The 22268-nt window shown below is 41.8% G+C and overlaps 1 protein-coding gene across 1 annotated transcript in view; it reads right to left on the bottom strand.

Moving 5' to 3' along the window:
- LOC113748276 (fibronectin type III domain-containing protein 5-like) overlaps window positions 1-22268 on the bottom strand; it is a 29167-nt gene extending 6899 nt beyond the window's left edge. Inside the window, exons 1-2 of the mRNA XM_027291356.1 lie at window positions 21462-22268; window positions 10243-10358 (exon numbers count right to left, since the gene is read on the bottom strand). Of these exons, the coding sequence (XP_027147157.1) occupies window positions 10243-10358; window positions 21462-21549 (204 nt within the window). The 5' untranslated portion in view covers window positions 21550-22268. The remainder of the gene's footprint in view (window positions 1-10242; window positions 10359-21461) is intronic.

Raw genomic sequence — 22268 nt, 5'->3', positions numbered from 1 at the left:
AAAAACTGATACAAAATAAAGCAGAACAGCTGCGGCTGTATCATCGTTGTTTCTATTTTCACAAACAGAAAGTGAAGAGATTCAGAACTGGACTGTAAACCTCAGTCTTTTTTAGCCTGATGCCTAATGGCTCGGGAGCACGCTTTTCCATCTGATTAGTGTGTTTTTAAACCCATGGGAAAACACACTGACTACACACACACAACCACCACACACACACACACACACACACTGGACACCCACAACGCTTGTAAAATTGCAGCTGAGAAATCTGGAGTGCTATTCTGGTCTCATCCTAAAAAGACGAAAGTTTTTAAATCCAGTTAATTGATCACCTGAGATGTTAAATTGTCGCCAGGAGGGAACGATCATGGACAAGTCTGCATCATCTTGTTATTTTATCATATTGTCGTTTGTTTCTCACTGTGTTCAGTCTGTTTCTTTATGTAGTGTCACTTTCTGTTTAGATTCGGTCCGTCTTTTCTCCTCTTGTCTGCTTCATTTTGTTGTTTTTACTCGTGTTTTTAAGTCTTTCTTTTGTCTTCTTTATCTTCTTACATTCTGTTAACGTATTTCTTTCCTCTTATTCAGCTGTACCTCCAATCTCAAAAAAAATCCCAGTTTCCTCCTCTTCCCGTTATAACCTTTTCTTTCCCTCCCTCTCAGCGGAGGTCACAGCTCTTACTGACTGTGATTTAGCGGACATAAAAAAAACCCCTCAACGCTCTTTTAACGAACACTGTTCAGATTTCCCATCATTTTAAACTCCCTCAAGGAGAGTTCCATTAGCAAGGTACCAGTGTGTGTCCTCCCCATCATTGCACCTGGAATCATAGTGTCATTTCACCCATTTAGGTCACTCCACATGACTCACGCTGATGAGTCTATCGCGTCTGCTCAAACCTCGGACAGGGCGGTGATGTGGCACATGATGAGTATCAGTGTGTTTGTTTTGTGTTCAGGACGTCCAGCGAAGACACTAAACAGGTTGGAGGGAATTTGTTTCTTTAGCCTCTTAAACTATCATCACAGTCTCAGTGTGCACTTTTTGTTTCCATTGTTTAACACACTGTGCCAGCAGTGATTTAGCGGCTCCAGTTTCAGGTGTAACCCACGGTGGTAAATATGGACAGCTGTCACCCGTGTTTTGTTCTGATTACATACTTCAATCAACAATACAAGGCCTAGCCTTTCCACATCGCTCCACCACCACTAAAGTCAGTCCATATTTACTCTGATCCTACTTGACTCTCTTCGTTTGGCTTCCTCCGGCCTGTTCCGTTGTCACTTGAAAAAACTTTTTCTCTTCCCGGTGTCCAAAAAACGCCTGTACCAAAATAACACTCCTTGGTGCTCTGACTGGCACAGTTCGTTGCCACGGCTAACAGACTGAGCTAAATTAGCTAACGCAGCTACATTGGCGCGGTTATACTTTTTAAACGTCCATCTGCGGAACTGAGAGTGGTGAGTGGCAGAGCCAGCAGGGAGTGTTAGTTTCTGCACCAAGGCGTTTTGGAGGTTGCGGAATACTACAGAGGATGAAGCGGTGTCGTGCCAGAACGGAGCTGTCAATGGACACTAATACAGAGGAGAAGAGACCCAAGGGAACAAGCGTAAATCTGGGACGAGTTTTTAGTTGTTGGCGGAGCTGCTTGGTGGATAAAGAACTTGACTTTCTTACGTGTTAACCAACATCCAAGTCATTATAAAGTTGTGTGTGTGTGTGTGTGTGTGTGTGTGTGTGTGTGTGATGTGTGTGTGTGTATCACAGCTGTGCCAGCAGCCCCCGTGAAGTCTCCGTGACCCGCTGAGGCGCACCTCGGCCATGGTGACTGGAAACGTTCCTCAGGGAGGACACTGTCATCGGGATACGCATCTCAACAGCAGGCACAGTGAATTGTACGTGTGCGTGGTGTGTGTGGTGTGTGTGTGTTTTTTTAATTGGTTTTAATCCTCAAAGCTTGAAAAATATCTCCATTAACTTAGTCGATACTGTTTGGTGTCCACGTTGTAGGCTGATCTAAACCCTCTCTGTGCTCTCGTCCGGTTGAAGGCGCATTAATTTTGAGGACTACAAATGAAGAGGACTTAAACTTATGATCAAAATGCCCAGAAAACTTTGGCTTGCTGTCCACACTCAGAGCAAGAAGCGCCTTCTACAAGTTGATTATGTATTTTTTGTGATTTGTTTTTATCTCCTTTGAGGAGTGGATTCCTGTCAATCTAACCTCCCCGCATGTGTCCACACGTTTTTTGTTTTTTAATTTTAAAATCACCTGCGTCATGGTCTTCCGTCCGGTAGACAGTCAGCATTTTGCCGAAGCACTGAGTCATGAGTTGTGTCTGCTTTTTAAACTTTTAAAATGTCAGGGAAAATTTGCTCATAAACATCGAACTAATTGAAAGGTTGTTAATGTCAAAAAGTCCGGCTGCTGGTTGATGTGGTACTAATAAAAAAAACAACGAATCGCCCTTGTAGAAACGTTTGCAGAGCAAAAGACAATCTGGAACTTTGCAAGGATACCAAATTAGCGAGAAAAAACAATATTGGGTACATCGAAATCAAATGTAGTTTTAGAAAATATGTTAATAAGGAAACATTTAAAGTTCATGAGTGAATGCTGTCTCAGTAAACAGTATTATATTCGAAGGGTGTGGCTTTAACGTCATTATTGCGCGGTGTTTTTTGGTCAAGCATCACTGAAGTGCCAATATTACGATAAAGCACTACTTCTAATGTAAGATTGCAGTTTTTAACAAACTTAAACTAAATAAAAAAATATTCGATTTTTGGGGGGAAATTTGCTCGTGTTATCACTGTTCCAACGGAGATACACAGGGTCTGCATCCTATGCTAGAAACAATCAGGTCACGTCGGTAGATATGTAACTGGAAAACCAGTTTACTAAGAGTCATCATTTATCAAACTAGCAATAGAGAAATTTCTAGCCCCCGCCAGCTAACATAAAACTTTCTTTTCTAGAGATCGGAGTTTCACCGCACACCGTCTTGCTACCTCTCAGTCTGTTAGTTATTAAGATATCTCCTGGAAAAAATTTTTACCACCAACAGATTAATCTCCAAAGTTTGAACTTCACGTTCACCACAAACAACTGCAGTTTCCCGAACTCCCAACTGAGGCTGGCTCCAGAAGTGTGAGTCAGTCTCCATAAGTCCCACATGTGTCACAGCAGAAATAAACATGTGTACAGCCGGGTACAAAAAACATTTTTGGTCCTGTAGTAATTCCATTTCCGTTCATGACAACTTACTGAGGGTGAATTATATACAAACTCACCTGTTTCACATAATTAAGGGTTAAAGTTATTGCCAGGATTAAAAGTGGAAGCTTTAGTTGCTGTTACAGGCCATTTTTTTGGATTAGCCATTGGAGTTCAGCATACAGCCAACGTGAATATATTTTAGTAGTAAAAAATTCACTTTTTAAATTAGTTGCACGTCTTTTCACAGAAGTGCCCCATGAGGTCTGGAGTACACCTGGAAATCACAAAACCTGTCACATTTATTCTGGCTCGTCTCACCCACATTTTTGTGCACGTCTCACGTCTCCTGAAAGCCGGCCTGCTAACTCAGCTTGGTTCATTCTAATCAGTTTTTACCACCCACAGTTTGGCAAAAGGAGAATCAGACTTAGCTGAGCTCTGAGTGGGGTTGTTCCATTAGTGGAAATATTTGGCGAGACTCCGTCTCACAGGAGAAAACATCCACAGCGGCGGACGTCGTTGCCAAACAACTTTTCTTTTTTTTTTTTTTTTTTTTTTTCGACCTCATGTCTGACTCAGAATTCATCAGCCTTGTGGCATTTTCAAGAAACAGAGGACGTAAAACATCCCTCGCCAAACCGTCAGAAAGCACTTATGTAAAAACTTACTAAATATTAATAGGGAGCAGGTAAAGATGCAGTGGGGAACCATCAGAGGTTTTATCTGCTTTTTTTAGTGCCGTTAGTCATCAAAGGTGCTCGGGATGAGGCTGGAAATGTACAAGAGAAGAAATGCAGTTATATAGCTTGATTGGATGCACATACCAGCTGCTTTAGTAGATGATTTCATAATAAAAAAACTATCTTTCAGTAACAAGCCGATCCGTCTGTTTTCGTGGAGGAAAAGCAGGACGAGTGAAGCGCCAGAAAGGTTTCATCTGAAGTTTTCAAATCCCAAAGAGATTCACATTTTACGCAACAATGCTTTCAAACACACACACACGCAGAGGAAGTAACCCAGTTTGAGACAGTATATCTGAGCTGCACAATCCTCTCAATAATCCTGATTCTGTTCATCAATCTCAAATATCACAGCTCATTGATAGAGTGTGTGCTAACGTGGGTGGATGTTGATCTGCAGATAGAGAGACGAGTTGTTTACCTGCTGAGATGCACTAGGCTCCTTAAAATAGCCTCACCTGTAAACTCAGGGTAGTCCTCTCAGAAAGAAGACACATTTACACGAGCGTAACCGGCCTTTTAAGAGGTCCCCGACTTCTCAGGTGAACCGTAACCCGACAAGCTAAAAGCCAAAACTGAAAATAAAGACTCAACTGAACAACAGCTTAACCTCCGTGGCTGTGAGTAAATCCAAAAAACTGCAGTTCCTCAAACGGCCACTTGAGGCTGACTCCAGAAGTGGGGTCAGTCTCCATAAGCCCCATGTTAAAAACTTCGTGATTAAGACTCCAGTGTATTTAGTGCAGCCGCAGGATCAGTACCCTCCACCACCTTGCATTTTTTAGCTGAGAAAATAGTCAGCGCTGTAGCAGAAATAATTTGTCTCATTACCGTTCACCTCTACTGCAGGACACCGTTTATCACTGACATTACATCAAAGTAATTGGACTAATTTCACTGGAGACGAGGAGGACATGCCCAGCCGACCCCCACCAACCTCCACCTCACCACACATACAACCCGTTTACCCTCCCCCCTTGGACAATTTGTTTTTTATAATCTCACAGAGCAGTCTTCTCTCAGCTCGTGAAAAGGGCAGATGTTGTTTGAAAAAATTTGAAGGGAAATTTAAGGGTCACGTCAGTCAGCAGAAGTGGCAAAACAGTGTACACTCTTCAGGAGTTTTCTCTAATGTAGCAGCCCAACACACAAAGGTTTTTTCTTGCCGGGTTTAGCCCACTCTCTTCTTTGGTCTCTGTCATCTCTGGGACTGTGTTTGGTCCAGTTTCCAGTTCAGTCCTCATCCGGGCCTGAAAACCTCCAAGCATGCTATGGCTAGTGGTGTAAACACAATGGGAATTTTCGGCTCTTTTTGGAGAGCCGGTTCTTTTGGCTCTGCATACAAAGGAGCCGGCTCTTTCGGCTCCCAAACGGCTCCTCACATTTTAATATTGGTTTTATTAATTTTTATTATTATTATTATTTTATATTTTTAAATGTTTTTTTTTTTTTATTAGTTTTATTTTGTTTTTGACATTGGTAAATCACTTTGGTCATGCATGCGGTGTAAAAATGTGCTATATAAATAAAACTACTAACTATTTAATTAATTTTTACACAAATAAATGCAATAATGTAAAAATAATGTCTTGTCTCCCTCTTGTCTGTTTGTCCTCCGCGACCGCGGCTCACCCCTGCCGGGATGCTGTATCACAGCTTGACCGATTACGTGCAGCTTTCACACAAAAAAGAAGTTTTTTCCGCTCTTTTTTCCCCGCACCATTTTTTATTGAAAGCCACCGTGATTGGTCAAGATGTGTGAAACAGAACCATGAACTGAATGTATACCGTACAAGTAGACATAAAAAACAACTTAAGATAACAGTAACCGAAGTAACCATAAGTATCATGCCTGTAAAATACAACTAAACTCAATCCGAAAGTAACTAGTCCCGTACCTAAATAAACTGTAAGTAAGTACCAGGCTGTAATGAACGTAACTGTAAAGTACAGACGAACAGCTGTGAATGCTTCTGTTTTTTTTGCCTGGGTTTTGTCTCTCGGAACTGTACAGCTGCCTTTACCTCTAGGCCAGTGTTGTTCCTCTGCAGTTAGGATTAAAATAAAAAAATATAGTAGATATATATATATAGTGATGAATGATCAAATTTATATATCTATCTAAAAGCACTTTGGTCAGTGCATGCGGTGTAAAAATGTGCTATATAAATAAAACGTACTAACTATTTAATTAATTTATCACCCAAAATAATGCAATAATGTAATAAATAATGTCTCGTCTCTCACCTGTCGTGTGTGTGTCACCCCTGCCGTGGATGCTGCTATACATCTTGACCAATTACGTGCAGCTTTCACACAAAAAAAAGTGGAGAAAAAAACTGCAAGTTTTTTTTTCCTCCACTTTTTTAATTGAAAGCCGAACTTGATTGGTCAAGATGTGTGAGAACAGGCATGGCATAAGGGAGAGTGTCAGAGGGAGGAAACAGTGAGGCACCGAAGTGAAAAAACAAAACAAAAACGGCTCCCTAAATCGGCACCCAACGAGGAGCCGGATCCTGTCGTTCATTTCAAAGAGCCGGCTCTTAGAACCAGATCGTTCACGGCCGACACATCACTAGTGGTGACTAGACTTTTTTGTGTGAAAGCTGCACGTAATTGGTCAAGATGTATAGCAGCATCCACGGCAGGGGTGACACACACACACACACACACAGCGGTCGCGGAGGACAAACACGACAGGAGGGAGACAAGACATTATTTATTACATTATTGCATTATTTTGGGTGATAAATTAATTAAATAGTTAGTACGTTTTATTTATATCGCACATTTTTACACCGCATGCACTGACCAAAGTGCTTTACAATGATTACAATAATTCATTAATAAAACCAATTAATAAAATGTGAGGAGCCGTTTGGGAGCCAAAAGAACCGGCTCTCCAAAAAGAGCCAAAATTCCCATTGTGTTTACACCACTAGCATAGCAGCTTTGGAGGTTTTCAGGCCCGGGATGAGACTGAACTGGAACTGGACCAAACACAGTCCCAGAGATGGACAGAGACAAAGAGAGAGTGGGGCTAAACCCGGCAAGAAAACAACCTTTGTGTAGTTGGGCTGAGACATTAGAGAAAACTCCTGAAGAGTGTTACATCTGTTTTGCACTTCTGCTGACTGACGTGCCCCTTAAATATCCCTTTAAATTTTTCAAACAACATCTGCCCTTTTCATGAGCTGAGAGAAGACTGCTCTGTAGAGATTATATAAAAACAAACTGTCAAAGTGGGGGAGGTATGTGTGAGGTGGAGGTTGGTGGGCGGTCGGGCATGTCCTCCTCGTCTCCAGTGAAAATTAGTCCAATTACATTTGATGTAATGTCAGTGATAAACGGTGTCCTGCAGTAGGAAGGTGAACGGTAATGAGACAAATTATTTCTGCTACAGCGCTGACTATTTTCTCAGCTAAAAATGCAAGGTGGTGGAGGGTACTCGATCCCTGCGGCTGCACTAAATACACTGGACGTCTTAATCACAAAGTTTTAACATGGGGGCTTATGGAGACTGACCCACTTCTGGAGTCAGCCTCAAGTGGCCGTTTGAGGAACTGCAGTTTTTGGCTTCACTTCACAGTCACGGAGGTTAATGCTTTGTTCAGTTGAGTCGTTTATTTTCAGTTTTGGCTTTTAGCTTGTCGGTTACGGTTCACCTGAGACAGTCGGGGACCTCTTAAAAGGTGGTACGCTCGGTAAAATGTGTCTTCTTTCTGAGAGGACTACCCCTGAAGTTTACAGGTGAGCTATTTTTAAGGAAGCCTAGTGCATCTCAGCAGGTAAACAAACCGCGTCTCTCTATCTGCAGATCAACATCCACCCACGTGCACACACTCTATCAATGAGCTCTGTGATAGTTTGAGATTGATGAACCAGAATCAGGATTATTGAGAGGATTGTGCAGCTCAGATATACTGTCTCAAAGTGGGTTACTTCCTCTGCGTGTGTGTGTTTGAAAGCATTGTTGCGTAACATGTGAATCTCTTTGGGACTTTGGAACAACTTCAGATGAAACTCTTTCTGAGCAGCTTCACTCGTCCTGCTTCTCCTCCATGAAACAGACGGATCGGCTTGTTACTGAAAGATAGTGTTTATTATGAAATAATCTCCTAAAGCAGCTGGTATGTGCATCCAAATCAAGCCTTATATAACTGCATTTCTTCCTCTTGTACATTTCCAGCCTCATCCAGAGCACCTTTTGATGACTAACGGCATAAAAAAAGCAGATAAAACCTCCTGCATGGGTTCCCACTGCATCTACCTGCTCCCTATTAATATTTGAGTAAGGTTTTTACATAAGTGCTTTCTGAGGTTATGGCAGGGGATGTTTTACGTCCTCTGTTTTCTTGAAAATGCCACGAGGCTGATGAATTCTGAGTCAGACGTGAGGTCGAAAAAAAGAAAAAAAAAGAAAAGTTGTTTGGCAACGACGTCGCCGCCGCTGTGGATGTTTTCTCCTGTGAGACGAGTCTCAGCCAAATAATTTCCACTAATGGAGACAACTCCCACTCAGAGCTCAGCTAATGTCTGATTCTCCTTTTGCCAAACTGTGGGTGGTAAAAACTGATTAGAATGAACCAAGCTGAGTTAGCAGGCCGGCTTTCAGGAGACGTGAGACGTGCAAAAATGTGGTGAGACGAGCAGAATTAAATGTGACAGGTTTTGTGATTCTCCAGGTGTACTCAGACCTCATGGGGCACTTCTGTGAAAAGACGTGCAACTAATTTTAAAAAGTAGAATTTTTTATACTATAAAATATATTCACGTTGGCTGTAATGCCTGAACTCCAATGGCTAATCCAAAAAATGGCCTGTAACAGCAACTAAGCTTCCACACTTTTAATCCTGCATAACTTTAATTAATATAATTTGAACAGGTGAGTTGTATATAAATTCACCCTCAGTACAGTTGTCATGAACGGGGAAATTATATATAGAGACCAAAACTGTTTTTTGTACCAGGCTGTAAACATGTTTATTTCTGCTGTGAAACATGGGGACTTATGGAGACTGACTCACTTTTGGAGCCAGCCTCAAGTGCCTGTTTGAGGAACTGCAGTTGTTGTGGTGAACGTGAAGTTCACAAACTTTGGAGATTAATCTGTTGGTGGTAAAAATATATTTTCCAGGAGATATCTTAATAACAAGACTGAAGTAGCAAGACAGTGTGCGGTGAAACTCTGATCTCTAGAAAGTTTTAATGTTAGCTGCCGGGGGCTAGAAATCATCTCTATTGCTAAGTTGTAACTATGACTACTTAGTAAATGGGTTTCCAGTACATATCTACCGACGTGACTGATTGTTTTCCAGGTATAAGGCAGACCCTGTGTATCTCCGTGGCAACAGAGATAACACGAGCAAATTTCCCCCAAAAAAATCTGAATATTTTTTATTTAAGTATTGTAAAATTGCAATATTACATTGGAGGGTGTGCTTTATCGTAAATATTGGCACTTCAGTGATGCTTACGACCAAAAACACCGTGCCAATAATGACAGTAAAGCACACCCTCGAATATAATACTGTTTAAATGAGACATCATTTCACTCGATGAACTTTAAATGTTTCCTTATTAACATATTTTCTATGAACTACATTTGATTTCGATGACCAATATTCGTTTTTTCTCGCTAATTTGGATCCTTGCAAAGTTCCAGATTCGTCTTTTGGCTGCAAACGTTTCTAATCAGGAGATTAGTTTCTTTTTATTAGTACCCACATCAACCAGCAGCCGGACTTGACATTAACAAGCCTTTCAATTAGTTCGATGTTTATGAGCAAATTTTCCCTGACATTTTAAAAAGTTTAAATAAAAGCAGACACAACTCATGACTCAGTGTCTTCAGGCAAAATGCTGACTGCCTCTACCGGACGAAGACATGACGCAGTGATTTAAAAAAAACAAAAAACGCTGTGGACAGCATGAGGGGAGGGTTAGACAAGAATCCACTCCTCAAGAGATAAAAACAATCACAAAAATACATAATTCAACTTTGAAAGGCTGCTTCCTTGCCCTGAGTGTGGCAGCAATCCAAAGTTTTCTGGGCATTTGATTCATAATTTAAGTCCCTTCAATTTGTAGCCCTGCAAAATTAATGGGCCTTCAACCGAACGAGAGCACAGAGAGGGTTTAGATCAGGCTACAACGTGACACCAGACAGTATCGACTAAGTTTAATGAGCATATTTTTCAAGCTTTTTGAGGATTAAACCAATTAATAAAGACACACACACACACACACACACACACAGCGATAATAGTTCACTGTACCTGCTGTGAGATGGCGTATCCGATGACAGTGTCTCCCTGAGGGACGTTCCAGGTCACCATGGCCGAGTGCGCCCTCAGCTGGGTCACGGAGACATTCACGGGGGCTGCTGGCACAGCTGTTAACACACACACACACACACACACACACACACACACACACACACACACACACACACACACACACATTTATATGACTTGGATGGTCGGTAACACACTTAAGAAAGTCAAGTCTTTATTCCACCAAGCTCTAAACTCTAAAACTCAGTCCCAGATTTGCTCTTGTTTGGCTTTTGTTTTCTCTTCTTAGCTTCCTCCGTTAACGTCCTCTTGGGTCTCTTCTCCTCTGTAATTATGTCCATTGCACAGCTCCGGTTCTGGCACGACACCGGCTTCACTCCTCTTTAGTATTCCCTGCAAACCTCCAAAACGCCTGTGGTACAAACACTAACACTCCCTCGGTGCTCTGAGCTCACGCTCTCAGTTCCCAGATGGACCGTAAAGTAAACCACTGCCAACTGTAGCTGCTGTTAGATAATGTTAGCTCGGTTTGTTAGCCAGGCTGCACAGACTGTGAGCTCAGAGCACCAGAGGAGTGTTAGTGTTTGTACCACAGGAGTTTTTTGGACCACCGGTAAGAAGAAAATGTTTTCAGAGTGACAACGAGACAGGCCGGAGGAAGCCAAGAAGAGAAAAAAAGAGAGTCAAGAGGACAAGAGTAAATCTGGGACTGACTTTTAGTGGTTGGTGAGAGCTTAGTGGAATAAAAGGCTGAGGCTTGTGTTGTTGACTGTAAGTAATGTAATCAGAACAAATACACGTGTACAGCTGTCCATATTTACCACAGTGGGATTACACTCTGAAACTGGAGCCGCTAAATCACAGCTGGCACAGTGTGTAAAGCAAATGGAAACAAAATGTGCACATGAAGACGTGTGATGATAAGTTTAAGAGGCTAATAAACAAATCTCCCTCCAATCCTTTTAGTGTCTCAGCTGGACGTCCTGAACACAAAAACAAACACACCGATACTCCATCATGTGTCTCCATCAGCCGCCTGTCCGAGTGTCCTTGAGCAAGACGCCGATGAGGACTCATCAGCGTGAGTCACTGTGGAGTGACTAAATGGCTGAAATGTACACTATGATCATGTGCAAATGATGAGGGAGACACACACTGTACCTATGCTAATGACTCTCTGAGGGGAGTTTAAACTGATGGGAAATCTGAAGTGTTCGCTAAAAGAGCGTATGAGGTTTTTTTTTATGTCGCTTAAATCATGAGTAAGAGCTGTGACCTCCGCTGAGAGGGAGGGAAAGAAAAGGTAAATACACGAGGAAACAGTTTTTTTTTTTGAGGAGGTAACAGCTGGAATGAAGAGGAAATAAACACGTTACAGAATGTAAGAAAGATAAAAGAGACAAAACAAAGACTAAAAACACAAAGTAAAACAACAAAACTGAAGAGACAGAAAGAGGAAAAGACGGACCAAACTAAACAGAAAGATGACACTACATAAAGAAACAGACTGAAACACAGTGAGAAAGACAAAACGATAAAGAAATAACGAGATGAGCAGACGCTGTCCATGACGTCCCTCCTGGCGACAATTTAACATCTCAGTGAATCAATAACTGGATTTAAAACTCTTCGTCTTTTAGTGATAGACCAGAATAGCACTCCAGATTTCTCAGCTGCAATTTACAAGAGTGTGTGTGTGTGTGTCTGTGTGTGTCAGTGTGTGTCCATATGGTTTAAAAAACACACCATCAGATGGAAAAGCAGCGTTCACCGCAGCCAATTAGGGCATCAAGGCTAAAAAAGCTGAGGTTACAGTCAGTTCTGAATTCTCTTCACGTTTCTGTTTGAAAATAGAAACAACGATGATACAGCTGCAGCTGTTCTGCTTATTTTATCAGTTTTTTGACATAATTGTGAAGCGTTTAAGCCTCGAAAGGCTCTGAGAGGCCTTCAAACAGCTGGTTATGGATTGTTCGTGCCACTTGTGTGTGCATCTTCGGTAATCTTGGCCCTTCACACCGAGGACAGGGTCAAAAACCATTAGAGATGTCACGTTATCATCTCAGAAACATCGCAACGGCCTCAGGCTGACAACTTTTATCAGGCTTTTATCACCTCGAGGCTCAAAGACTGCAACAGACTTCCTAAAATCTCTACAGTTTGTCAGACCAAAGAAGAAAGTGTTATTAACCACCCAGCCAAATTTGAATGATTAAAAATATCGACAAGTTTATGAAATTAGGTGTCAGATTCAGATATGAATTCACCTCTATCTCTCTGCTCAGGGTGGCCTCAGCGTGTCATCGAGCCACCCTTTAAGGACCGCCCACAAAATCCTGGACTGGAAACTGGTGAAAACCTCTAACTCCACATTTCAGTTATATTCTTTTCACATGTTTTCAGCAACTATTGTCAATTTATTTGTCATGTATTTTGAAAGAAATCTCACTTTAAATCTTGTATCTTTGTGCTGGATTCAGTTGAATAAAGGTGGAAAATGATTTGCAAATCGCTGCATTCTGTTTTTATTTACGCTTCGCCTTTTATGAAGCAGTTTTCTGAAGCATTTCTGGCCCTCAGGTTGACGCCTGTGACATCTCTGCTGCAGGGGAATACAGACATGCGAGCTTACTTCTGCTGTCGACTTCCAAGAAGACGACACGTTCAGGTGAATCCAGAATAACTCAAACTAAAATAGAAAGTAGAAGATTCAACTCTTCTCCCCTCGGAGCTCTTTCAATCTTTCTTTATTTTATTTGACTTTATTGTATTTATGTGAGTTTATTTAACCGCCAAAGCTTCACATTGTTGTGTTTGGCCTGATGACAGCACTCTAAACACAATGCCACTTCATTTGGAGTGGTGACAACAACTGTAAAAATAAAGAAAATTTCCAGGCTGCTGGAGGTGGCAGCGCTGACGCCAGCTCAGCCAGCCAAACATTCAGTGACAGACAAAAAAAAATAAAAAAATCAGTGTGTTTTCAAAAAGAAAGCGTCCGGACTCTGTGGAGTATGACCGTGAACGTCAAGCTCTATCTCAGGCTAACAAGCTCATTATACAAGCCAGCCAGCCCTGCAGGACGCCACTGGACCGCCTGCCAAAGCAGCTCAAGAGTCATTACAATACAAATCCACAGTTCCTACAATTCCCAGAGTTCCCTATGACAGCTCGCAGGGAAGGACGATGAACCTCAGCATGCGTTGGTGGACTGAATGAAAGCAAGAACAAGAAAGTGGGAGTTCCAGTTGAGAAAAAGCAACGTTTGTGGCTGCTGCAATGCATCTCGGTCTATTTCCTGACACTGTGGGCGTAGGATTTGGCCACTGTGTCTGTTCTGTGATAAAAAATCCTCTCTGTATAATTGATGGTCGCTCTGAGAAGCTGACTGAAAACCCATTTTCTGAGAGTCATTTTCTGAGATCAAACTCTCCCCCTGCGTGTCCGAAAACGTTACAAACGTTACACCCACGGGTGACTGTTGAACACGTTATTATAAAAACACACTAATATGTTGCCTCCGCTCTCCTGTGAAGCCTTTTCACCAGGGTTTGGAGCACGGCTGCAGGGATTTGCTTCCATAACAGCAGGAAAGACGAAATGCGAAACAAATCTTTGCAGATTGCAAACTGCAGAAAAGATGTGATTGAGGGTGAGCATGCAACCAACTGACAGTAGTTTAACATGGGGGCTTATGGAGATTTATATTTTCTGTAGCCAGCGTCAAGTGGCTGCTTGAGGAACTGCGGTTTCTGGCACTGTAAGAGCCACTGAAGTTCTGCTAGTGTTTATGTGTAAAGACAATGCAGAATAATGGATAACACTGACAGTTTGTTGCATGTGGCAACAGGTTTGAGGAAAATCTGCAGATAAATTGGCACTACAATAAGCTAAGAAGTCAGCGAAGAAAAGTTTCTTAATCGGGTATCCGCATGATGGACCATATCAAGTCGGGAATAGTTTTGGATTATTTTAGTAACAATATAAGTTGTTAATGCTCAATAAATCTTCCTTTAAGTCCTTGTTGCTTTATTTTTTTAGATTTAATTCAGTTTATATACACAAGTCAATCATAACATATACTCTTTTGGTAAAACGGTCACTACAGCCTGCTTCACTTCACACCCACAGAGGTTGCCGCTTGATCTTAGCAGTGTTGTAGTATGAGTTCGATCTCGTCTTGGACTCGACTGCATTTTTACGCGGTCTTGTCTCGATCTTGGACAAAGAGGAATTTTATTTCAAGACCAATCAAGACCACAACGGGAGAGTAAAAGGAATGACGGTGAAAGCAGCTGAGAAACGTCTCAAAAAGTTATAAAGCAAACAACAAATCAAACTCAGCATTTTATGAAGCAGGTCATTAAAAAAAAAAGGATGAATATGAACTAGTTCAGTTTGGGGGATGTCTCTCAGAGAGAGTTGCACGCGTCGCCTGCATTTCTAAAAGAGTTAATCTGCAAAACACGTCCAAATGAAAACAGCAGTCTGACTGAGAAGGTTAAGAAGTCGGATATATGTTATCTGGTTTGGTCTTTACTTGCTCTTGACCCCTCAGAGTCCTCGTCTCGTCTCGATACACTTGATCTTAGTACAAAGGATTCTCTCTGGGAAATGAAACAACATGCATATCTGCACACTTGAAAGATCACTGTGAGATCCTGTAACAAGTGAATTTCCCCGGTGTGGGATCAATAAAGTCGACCTTCTCTTATCTCACACTGTCATGTAGCATGTGCAGACATTCATGAGCTAAAATACGACGGCAAGTTAGTGAGTGGAGGTCAAATTACAGGTTTAAAAACATTGAAATTGTGGCTCCAAATTGGAAATATTAGTGGTCAACAATAAGTAATAAAAAATAGACCTTCCTCCTGTGTAAAGAGAGTACAGGCGGCCTATGCTGCTGTGTTTAATGTGGTGTAAAAACACTGTATCCACACGCGACACCACAGGAGCTTTAGGAGGATTTCATGGTAAGACATTAAGGAACAAACATATGCATATATGTTAAAACATGCAGAAAAATCCAATCCTGCACACACTCGCACTGCAACCGTGCTCCCATGTCTCTGCCAACAACAACCAAGACCCCCTCCTTCAAACTAAACAGCATGTTACGGCTGCTAAATCCCAAACCGCTTTCATCTGCCAGGGCTGCGATGGAGCGCACACCCGGTGAATAGACTTATGCAATTACATTATACACGGCAGGAGAGGAGATGAGAGAGGAGGCTTAGATAGAGTCAGGAAGACAGAGGGAAAAAGAGATGGAGATGAGAGGACGACAGGGCGCCAGAGAGAGGAGGATGAAAGACGACAGGAATATGACAGAGCGAGGGGAGGAAAAATAAAAGACGAAGAGAGACCAATTATCTCGGGCCGATATCAAGAGTGAATTTTTCATTCTTTTTTGTTTTGGGGAGGGAAGACAGACGAAGGACAAAGTGAGATGGATGGACGGAGGCAGGAAGAAAAAAAAAGATCAATGTTGGAGGGAGTGGTAAAAAGATGGAGATGGAGAGAGGGTGGAGGGAAAACAGGGAGTAGGAGGAGGAGATATTGATTAAATGATGAAATATAGCAGTTCAGGTGGATGTCAGACCACACACACACATATACACACATCATCCTGACATGTCCTTGTTTGTCCTTCATACTTCAGGTTTGTTTAAATTAAATATTTAGGCACCATTCATAATTTTTTTAACATTTCAGGACGCTTTTAGACACTTTTGAAGTCCACATGAAGCCAAATTTAACGGTTTATCCCCTCGAATCATCTAAATGATGGCGCTACAAATCAGAGGATCAACAAAGTAAATACAATTCATCCTCTGGGGAACATGAATCCTGGCAATGCATCCAGTATTTGTCCAGATATTTTATTTAAAATGACAAATTCATGGTGGAAGACCACCAAAGTCTGAACCATGAACGTTGTGAGGAACCACGAACTATTCAAGGGCCAACACAAGTCAGAAAAGACGAAAAAAGGTCACTGCAGCTTTTACTACCAAGGATCTGTGTCCCATTCAGTCGTCCTATGCGGTATGTTGCACACTTTGGAGCCAAAGTACAACAAACCAGCTTGTCAATTTTGATGCATCCAGTTGCATCGATGAACATTGCCGTAGAGATTCCCGTCCTGTTTCAAGATGTCAACAATTCATTAACAAAAAGGACCCACAAATGAGGAGAAACAAATGAACTAATCTTGCTACAGTGGCAGAATGTAAAACACTAATCCTAATCCTGTTTCAGCACAAAAGTAAAGTGAATAAGTAAATTAATTCTAAGAAGAAAAGGAGCAGTGAGGATGTGTTTACGTCTCATCTGTTTACTGAGGATTTCCTCTCATTTCTTCGTCCTTATTTGGCCCCTCAGTGCACACAGTGGTTTGATGTTTTCACACAATGCTCTGTTCATTCACTGTACTACAAGACAAACAAACAAATCCAACCCGGCGTTTCTCCGCAACAAAACAACAACCAGCCTCGTGACAGCCGATGTTTACAGTAGAGTAGAGTAGTCCGTGACGTACGACTCGGCCTGGACAGTTGGCTCTAAATCACAGCAAAGGAACAGTTTGCTGATATACTCAGACAGCCTAATCTGGCTAATGGCTCCCCACCACACAGTGATGGATGGATGTCTGTGTGTGTGTGTGTGTGTGTGTGTGTGTGTGTGTGTGTGTGTGTGGTTAGTTGAGATACAGGAACAAGCTGCATGCTGATTGAGATACAGTGTGATTACAGATGGATTGTAAGACAATGAGCCCCTGAGCCCAGAAAGGTTAAAGACCGCCACCTCCTACGTATGAAGAGTGAAAGACATGCAAAGGGATGTTTGTTATCTGTGTAGTTGTTTTGTGTCTCTTCGTAGTTGTTTTGCATCTCTGTAGTCCTTCTGTGTTTCTTTGTAGTTATTTAGTGTCTCTTACGAGGTCATTGCGTGTGTCTTTGTAATTGTTTTGTCTCTCTCTGTAGCTGTTTTGCATATTTGTGTTTCTTTGGAGTCAACTGTCTCTCTGAAGTTGTTTTTTTTTCTCTTATGTAGTCATTGCGTGTCTCTTTGTAGTTGTTTTGTCCCTCTTTGTAGTTTTGCATCTTTGTAGTTCTTTTTAGTCAGTAGTTCTTTTTGTAGTCTTTTTGTAGTTGTTTTGTCCCTCTTTGTAGTTTTGCATCTTTGTAGTTCTTTTTAGTCAGTAGTTATTTTTGTAGTCTCTTTGTAGTTGTTTTGTCTCTTGTCTCTTTCATGTCTCAATCGTGGCCATTGTGTGTCTCTTTGTAGTTGTTTTGTGCCTCTTTGTAGTAATTTTGTCTCTTGCATTTCCACTGTGTGTTTCTTTGTAGTTTCATGTATCTTTGTAGTTGTTTTGTGTTTCTTTGCAGTCATTTTGTCCCTAGTTAATTTTGTAGTCTCTTTGTAGTTGTTTTGTCTCTTGCCTCTTTCATGTCTCATTCGTGGTCATTGTTTGTCTCCTTGTAGCTGTTTTGTGCCTCTTTGTAGTAATTTTGTCTCTTGCATTTTCACTGTGTTTCTTTGTAGTTTCATGTCTCCTTGTAGTTGTTTTGTGTTTCTTTGCAGTCATTTTGTCTCTTTGTAGTTGTTTTGCATCTTTGTGGTCAATTTGCATCTCTTACCTGCGGTTTGTTTCTATTTTCGATCTTTGTGGTTGTATTGTGTCTTTGTAGTTGTTTTGCATCTCTTTGTGATAATTTTATATCTTTTTGTAGTCGTTTGGTGTCTCTTCATGGTGTTTTGTTTCATCATTTATTCATTTTCAGTCTCTTTCTTGTGGATTTGTGTCTCTTTGTGGTCATTTGATTCATTTTCCAACAGATGATGTTGTAAAGAAATTGAAGTAAGATACGTTTTTTTTTATTCTTTTAATTCTCAACGGAAAGTTTCTAATCATTTTTCTGATTAATGACCACATTACCTAACAGCATTTTTGAACTGGACCCAAATGTCAGCAATTAGCTGAGAATTTTTATTTGCCTTCGGGCTAGTCAAGTTACAGAAGAACTCCTTAAATAAAGGAGACACATGGATTATTCAAATCGCCAGGATGCCTGAGAAAATTAGAGCGAGCAAAGAGAGAAAATGAGCAGTGGTGGTGTGACGCAGAGCAGAAAGAGATCCTTCCCCGCATGAGTAAAAAAGCACTTTGCCCTGCTCCTTTTTTAAAAAGACCTCCTCTGGACACAGTTGGTGCATTTTATAACCCCTGGTGTGCTGCAAACGCCCAGCTTCCTTCTTTGAGCTCCTTTTCAGAAACCATTGGAGATTCATTTGGTCTGAAAACAGCTTTTCTGTTCATTCCAACCAGACAAGAAGACAATTCTTCTTGAGTGCTGAGAGCTCTCGATACAATGTCCTCTCCACTTAGATATTCCCAAAGCATTTGACCACATCCCACAGACCTCTTCAGAAAATGGAGCATGCTGGGATGTCGTCACGTACCCCTGTGCCTCTGTGCTCTACTGAATTAACCAACATGAACCACGCAGCAGCTGTCGTACATTAGCAGTCTGGGTACATATCAAACATATCAAACTGCTTATTGTGAGAACAGCATTGCAGAGGTTTAAAGCAACACTGTGTAACTTTTCAGATTTTAAATCATGTCAATGCTACACTGACTTGTAATCAGGTGAATGGTGTCAACTTTGTTTTTCGGGTACGATCGGGTCACACACCACCAACTACTTCACTGATTTTGGTGAAACTGGATCATATTTTATGGAGAAAATGTTTTCTGGCTGCTCCGCCTCAACTCCCCTGAGTTACAGAGTTTCCTGAAGTAAACTGCTGCCAGCTGTAGCTGCTGTTAGCTCAGTTTGTTAGCCGGGCTGCCCAGACTGTGCACTCTGGGGGAGTGCTAGTGTCTAGAGGTTTTCAGGGAATGCTGATGAGGAAAGGGAGCCGGTGTCATGACAGAACAGGAGCTGGGCAATGTAACCGGGCTCAGCAACCCTTTATGGACTTAATGGCAGAGGAGAAGCGACCGAAGAGGACGTTATCGAAGGAAGTGAGAGAGTGAGCGAGCAAGAAGCCAATGGACAAGAGTAAATCTGGGACTGACTTTTAGTCAGAGAAATAAAAGGCTGTTAGCAGATGTTAGCTGGCTGCTATGTCTTGCGTACACATCATAGATGAGCTCATTCATCCTTGTTCTTCGGGTGCAGTTCATACATTAGTAAGTGATTTCAGTGGCATAAAAACTGCCTCAAGTTGTTGTTGGGAAAACATTTTCAAGTGAATACACACCTTTACAAATCAGACATGATCGCACTGTGTGAATAAATCTGTTTGTTCTGCCTTCGGTAACATTTTCTAGTGTTTTAACTGAAGTCGACACTAAACAAGAAAAAGTTTCATGAATGAAAATGCTCGTTTAAACACGAGGCAGCAGGATGCAGCGCAGGTTAACGAGCTCCTGTAAAGACGAGATGTTCACGTCACGAGCGAGGCAAAGTGAAGGCCATGTGGGGAAACATAAAAGCACACTTCATTGGATAAATCAATACAGAGCCTCGTAAACGCAGATTAGCCGCCTCTTGGTAATCAGCCAAGGAGCAGCACGTTGATTTGGTTTCATTTGCCAAAGGTTGCTCTGATTTTAAGACAAAGTGAGCTCGAACCTGACGAGTGGTTTGGATAATTTAAGTGCTGATGCATTCCTGCTACAGTTAATTAAACAGGCCAGAGAGCAAGAGAGATACTGCTTTGAAAACCCCAATCCGCTGATAGACATTCATTTAAGGTTTTGACAGTTTTACAACAGCTGTTTGTCACGCTGAAATATAAGGTGTAAACGCGGTACAGCAACTTGCCACTCACCCACGAATCTAACAGATGAACTGATGTTCATGTAAAGCTGTGCTGCTGTCATCTACTCGAAGCCCTGCAGTTTATGAATTCATGAATATTTTAACCCGTTCACATTCAGTTTTCCTCTTTCCTTCCACTTTTAGTCGCTCCAGGTTTGTTAAAAAGAACTTACTCTACACTCTGACTGAAATATTCAAACCCAGCCCACCTAAGGGTTCGTCTTGTATTGATTACCCCAAAATTCAGCTTGACATATTTAGTATTTTTAGATACTTTGGCATCCCCACTAGAATTTAAACTGAAGCTATCTGGCTTTGAGCAATGTTTGGCTGCCCAGAATGAGTTTGGACCATCAGGAGGTTCAGTGTTTATAGAAAGAAAGAGATGTTTGCTCTAGGAGCTCTTTTTGAAAGATGATATGGATACTTGATGCCAAAAGATTTGAAACACAATCAATGTGTGTCTCTTTTTAAACATTTTGTGTCTCTTTGTGATCATTTTGTGTCTCTTTGTGGTTGTTTTGTGTCTCTTTTAAACCATTTTGTCTCTCTTTGTGGTTGTTTTGTGTCTCTTTTTAACCATTTTGTGTCCCTTTGTGGTTGTTTTGTGTCTCTTTTTGACCATTTTGTGTCTCTTTGTGGTTGTTTTGTGTCTCCTTTTTACCATTTTGTGTCTCTTTGTGGTTGTTTTGTGTCTCTTTTTAACCATTTTGTGTCTCTTTGTGGTTGTTTTGTGTCTCTTTTTGATCATTTTGTGTCTCTTTGTGATCATTTGTGGTTGTTTTGTGTCTCTTTTTGACCATTTTGTGTCTCTTTGTGATCATTTGTGGTTGTTTTGTGTCTCTTTGTGATCATTTGTGGTTGTTCTGTGTATCTTTATGGTTGTTTTGTGTCTCATTGTGGTTGTTTTGTGCCTCGTTGTAGCCATTTTGTGTCTCTTTGTGGTTGTTTTGTGTCTTTGTAGTCATTTTATATCTCCTCATATCCGTATAGTGTCTCATTATAGTAGTTTGTCTCTTTTCTGGTCATCTTGTGTCTCTATGGTCATTCTGTCTTTCTTTTTAGTCATTTTGTGTCTCTTTCTGGTCTTTTTCAGGGCAAACCCACATTGAACACAGATATTTACTGATGATTTTCTGGTTCCCTGCTTTGATGAGATACATATTGTATTTTTCTAGTGTTAGTTTCTTCTTCACAAAAACACATTTTGATATTTGATGCCAAAAAAAAGCACATTTGAACACAAACACGCATCATGTCCTGCAACAAAATCACATCATCGTCTGAATTACACCAGCTGTTTGCACCTGGAAAGTCATTCTGCAACACAAACACACCGTGACAGACACCACACAGACTCACTTGCTCCGACCATGCCCGGTGTTTGCCAGCAGGCCAGCAGCAGCAGCAGCAGCAGCAGCCCGAGGTTCAGGTGAAGAGACGCGGTCATAACCTTCTCTGTCCCCGCGCAAAGACGCGGACACCTCTGGCTCTTCACGCACGCTTTCCGCTCTTCCTCCTCCTCCTTTAACTCTCCGGTGATTTTACTGGAAGTTCCCCCACATCACCTCCATCCTCATCTCCAACCAGAGCATGCACTGCGTCGCTTTTTATTCCCAACTTGCACAAAGTAGGTCAGATGCGAATTTAAATGCGCTGATTGAATATGAAAGGACACTTCTCAGTCCCTTCAGACGCGCAGCAGAGCCCGCATAATCCCGCACAGCCTCCCGGAGAAGCTAACAGGTAGTTCCACCCTTTCCTCCTCCGCTTGTGTCCAGCGGGCTCAATTTTGCGTCAAATTATGAGCCGGAGACGCAGAAATGTTGAGTTTCAGCACCGCGGACAGCGGTCAGGATTTCATTTCAGCGCAGAAGAAATGCGTGAAATGTGCGTGATCTGAGAGAGGAGAAGGTAATGTGGCGGTATCTGCCACCACGGGAGGAGGGCTGAGACGCAAAGGTGGCCCCCGCTGGTTTAAGTCTGACAGCCTGGATGATCAGAAAATGTCTGTCTGCAGGAGCTTCGTGGTAACTCCTCCAGCCAACCACACACTCATAATAAACGCAGGTGGGGACGCACGGTGCTTCTTCCAGCACCGAGACTGACGTTACAAATCCTGTCACTACACAGAGGATGGAGGAGGAGGAGGAGGAGGAGGAAGGAGGA

This window comes from Larimichthys crocea, chromosome XIX (assembly GCF_000972845.2).
Source record: "Larimichthys crocea isolate SSNF chromosome XIX, L_crocea_2.0, whole genome shotgun sequence".
NCBI classification, from domain to species: Eukaryota; Metazoa; Chordata; class Actinopteri; family Sciaenidae; genus Larimichthys; species Larimichthys crocea.
This window is presented reverse-complemented; position numbering and strand designations above follow the sequence as displayed.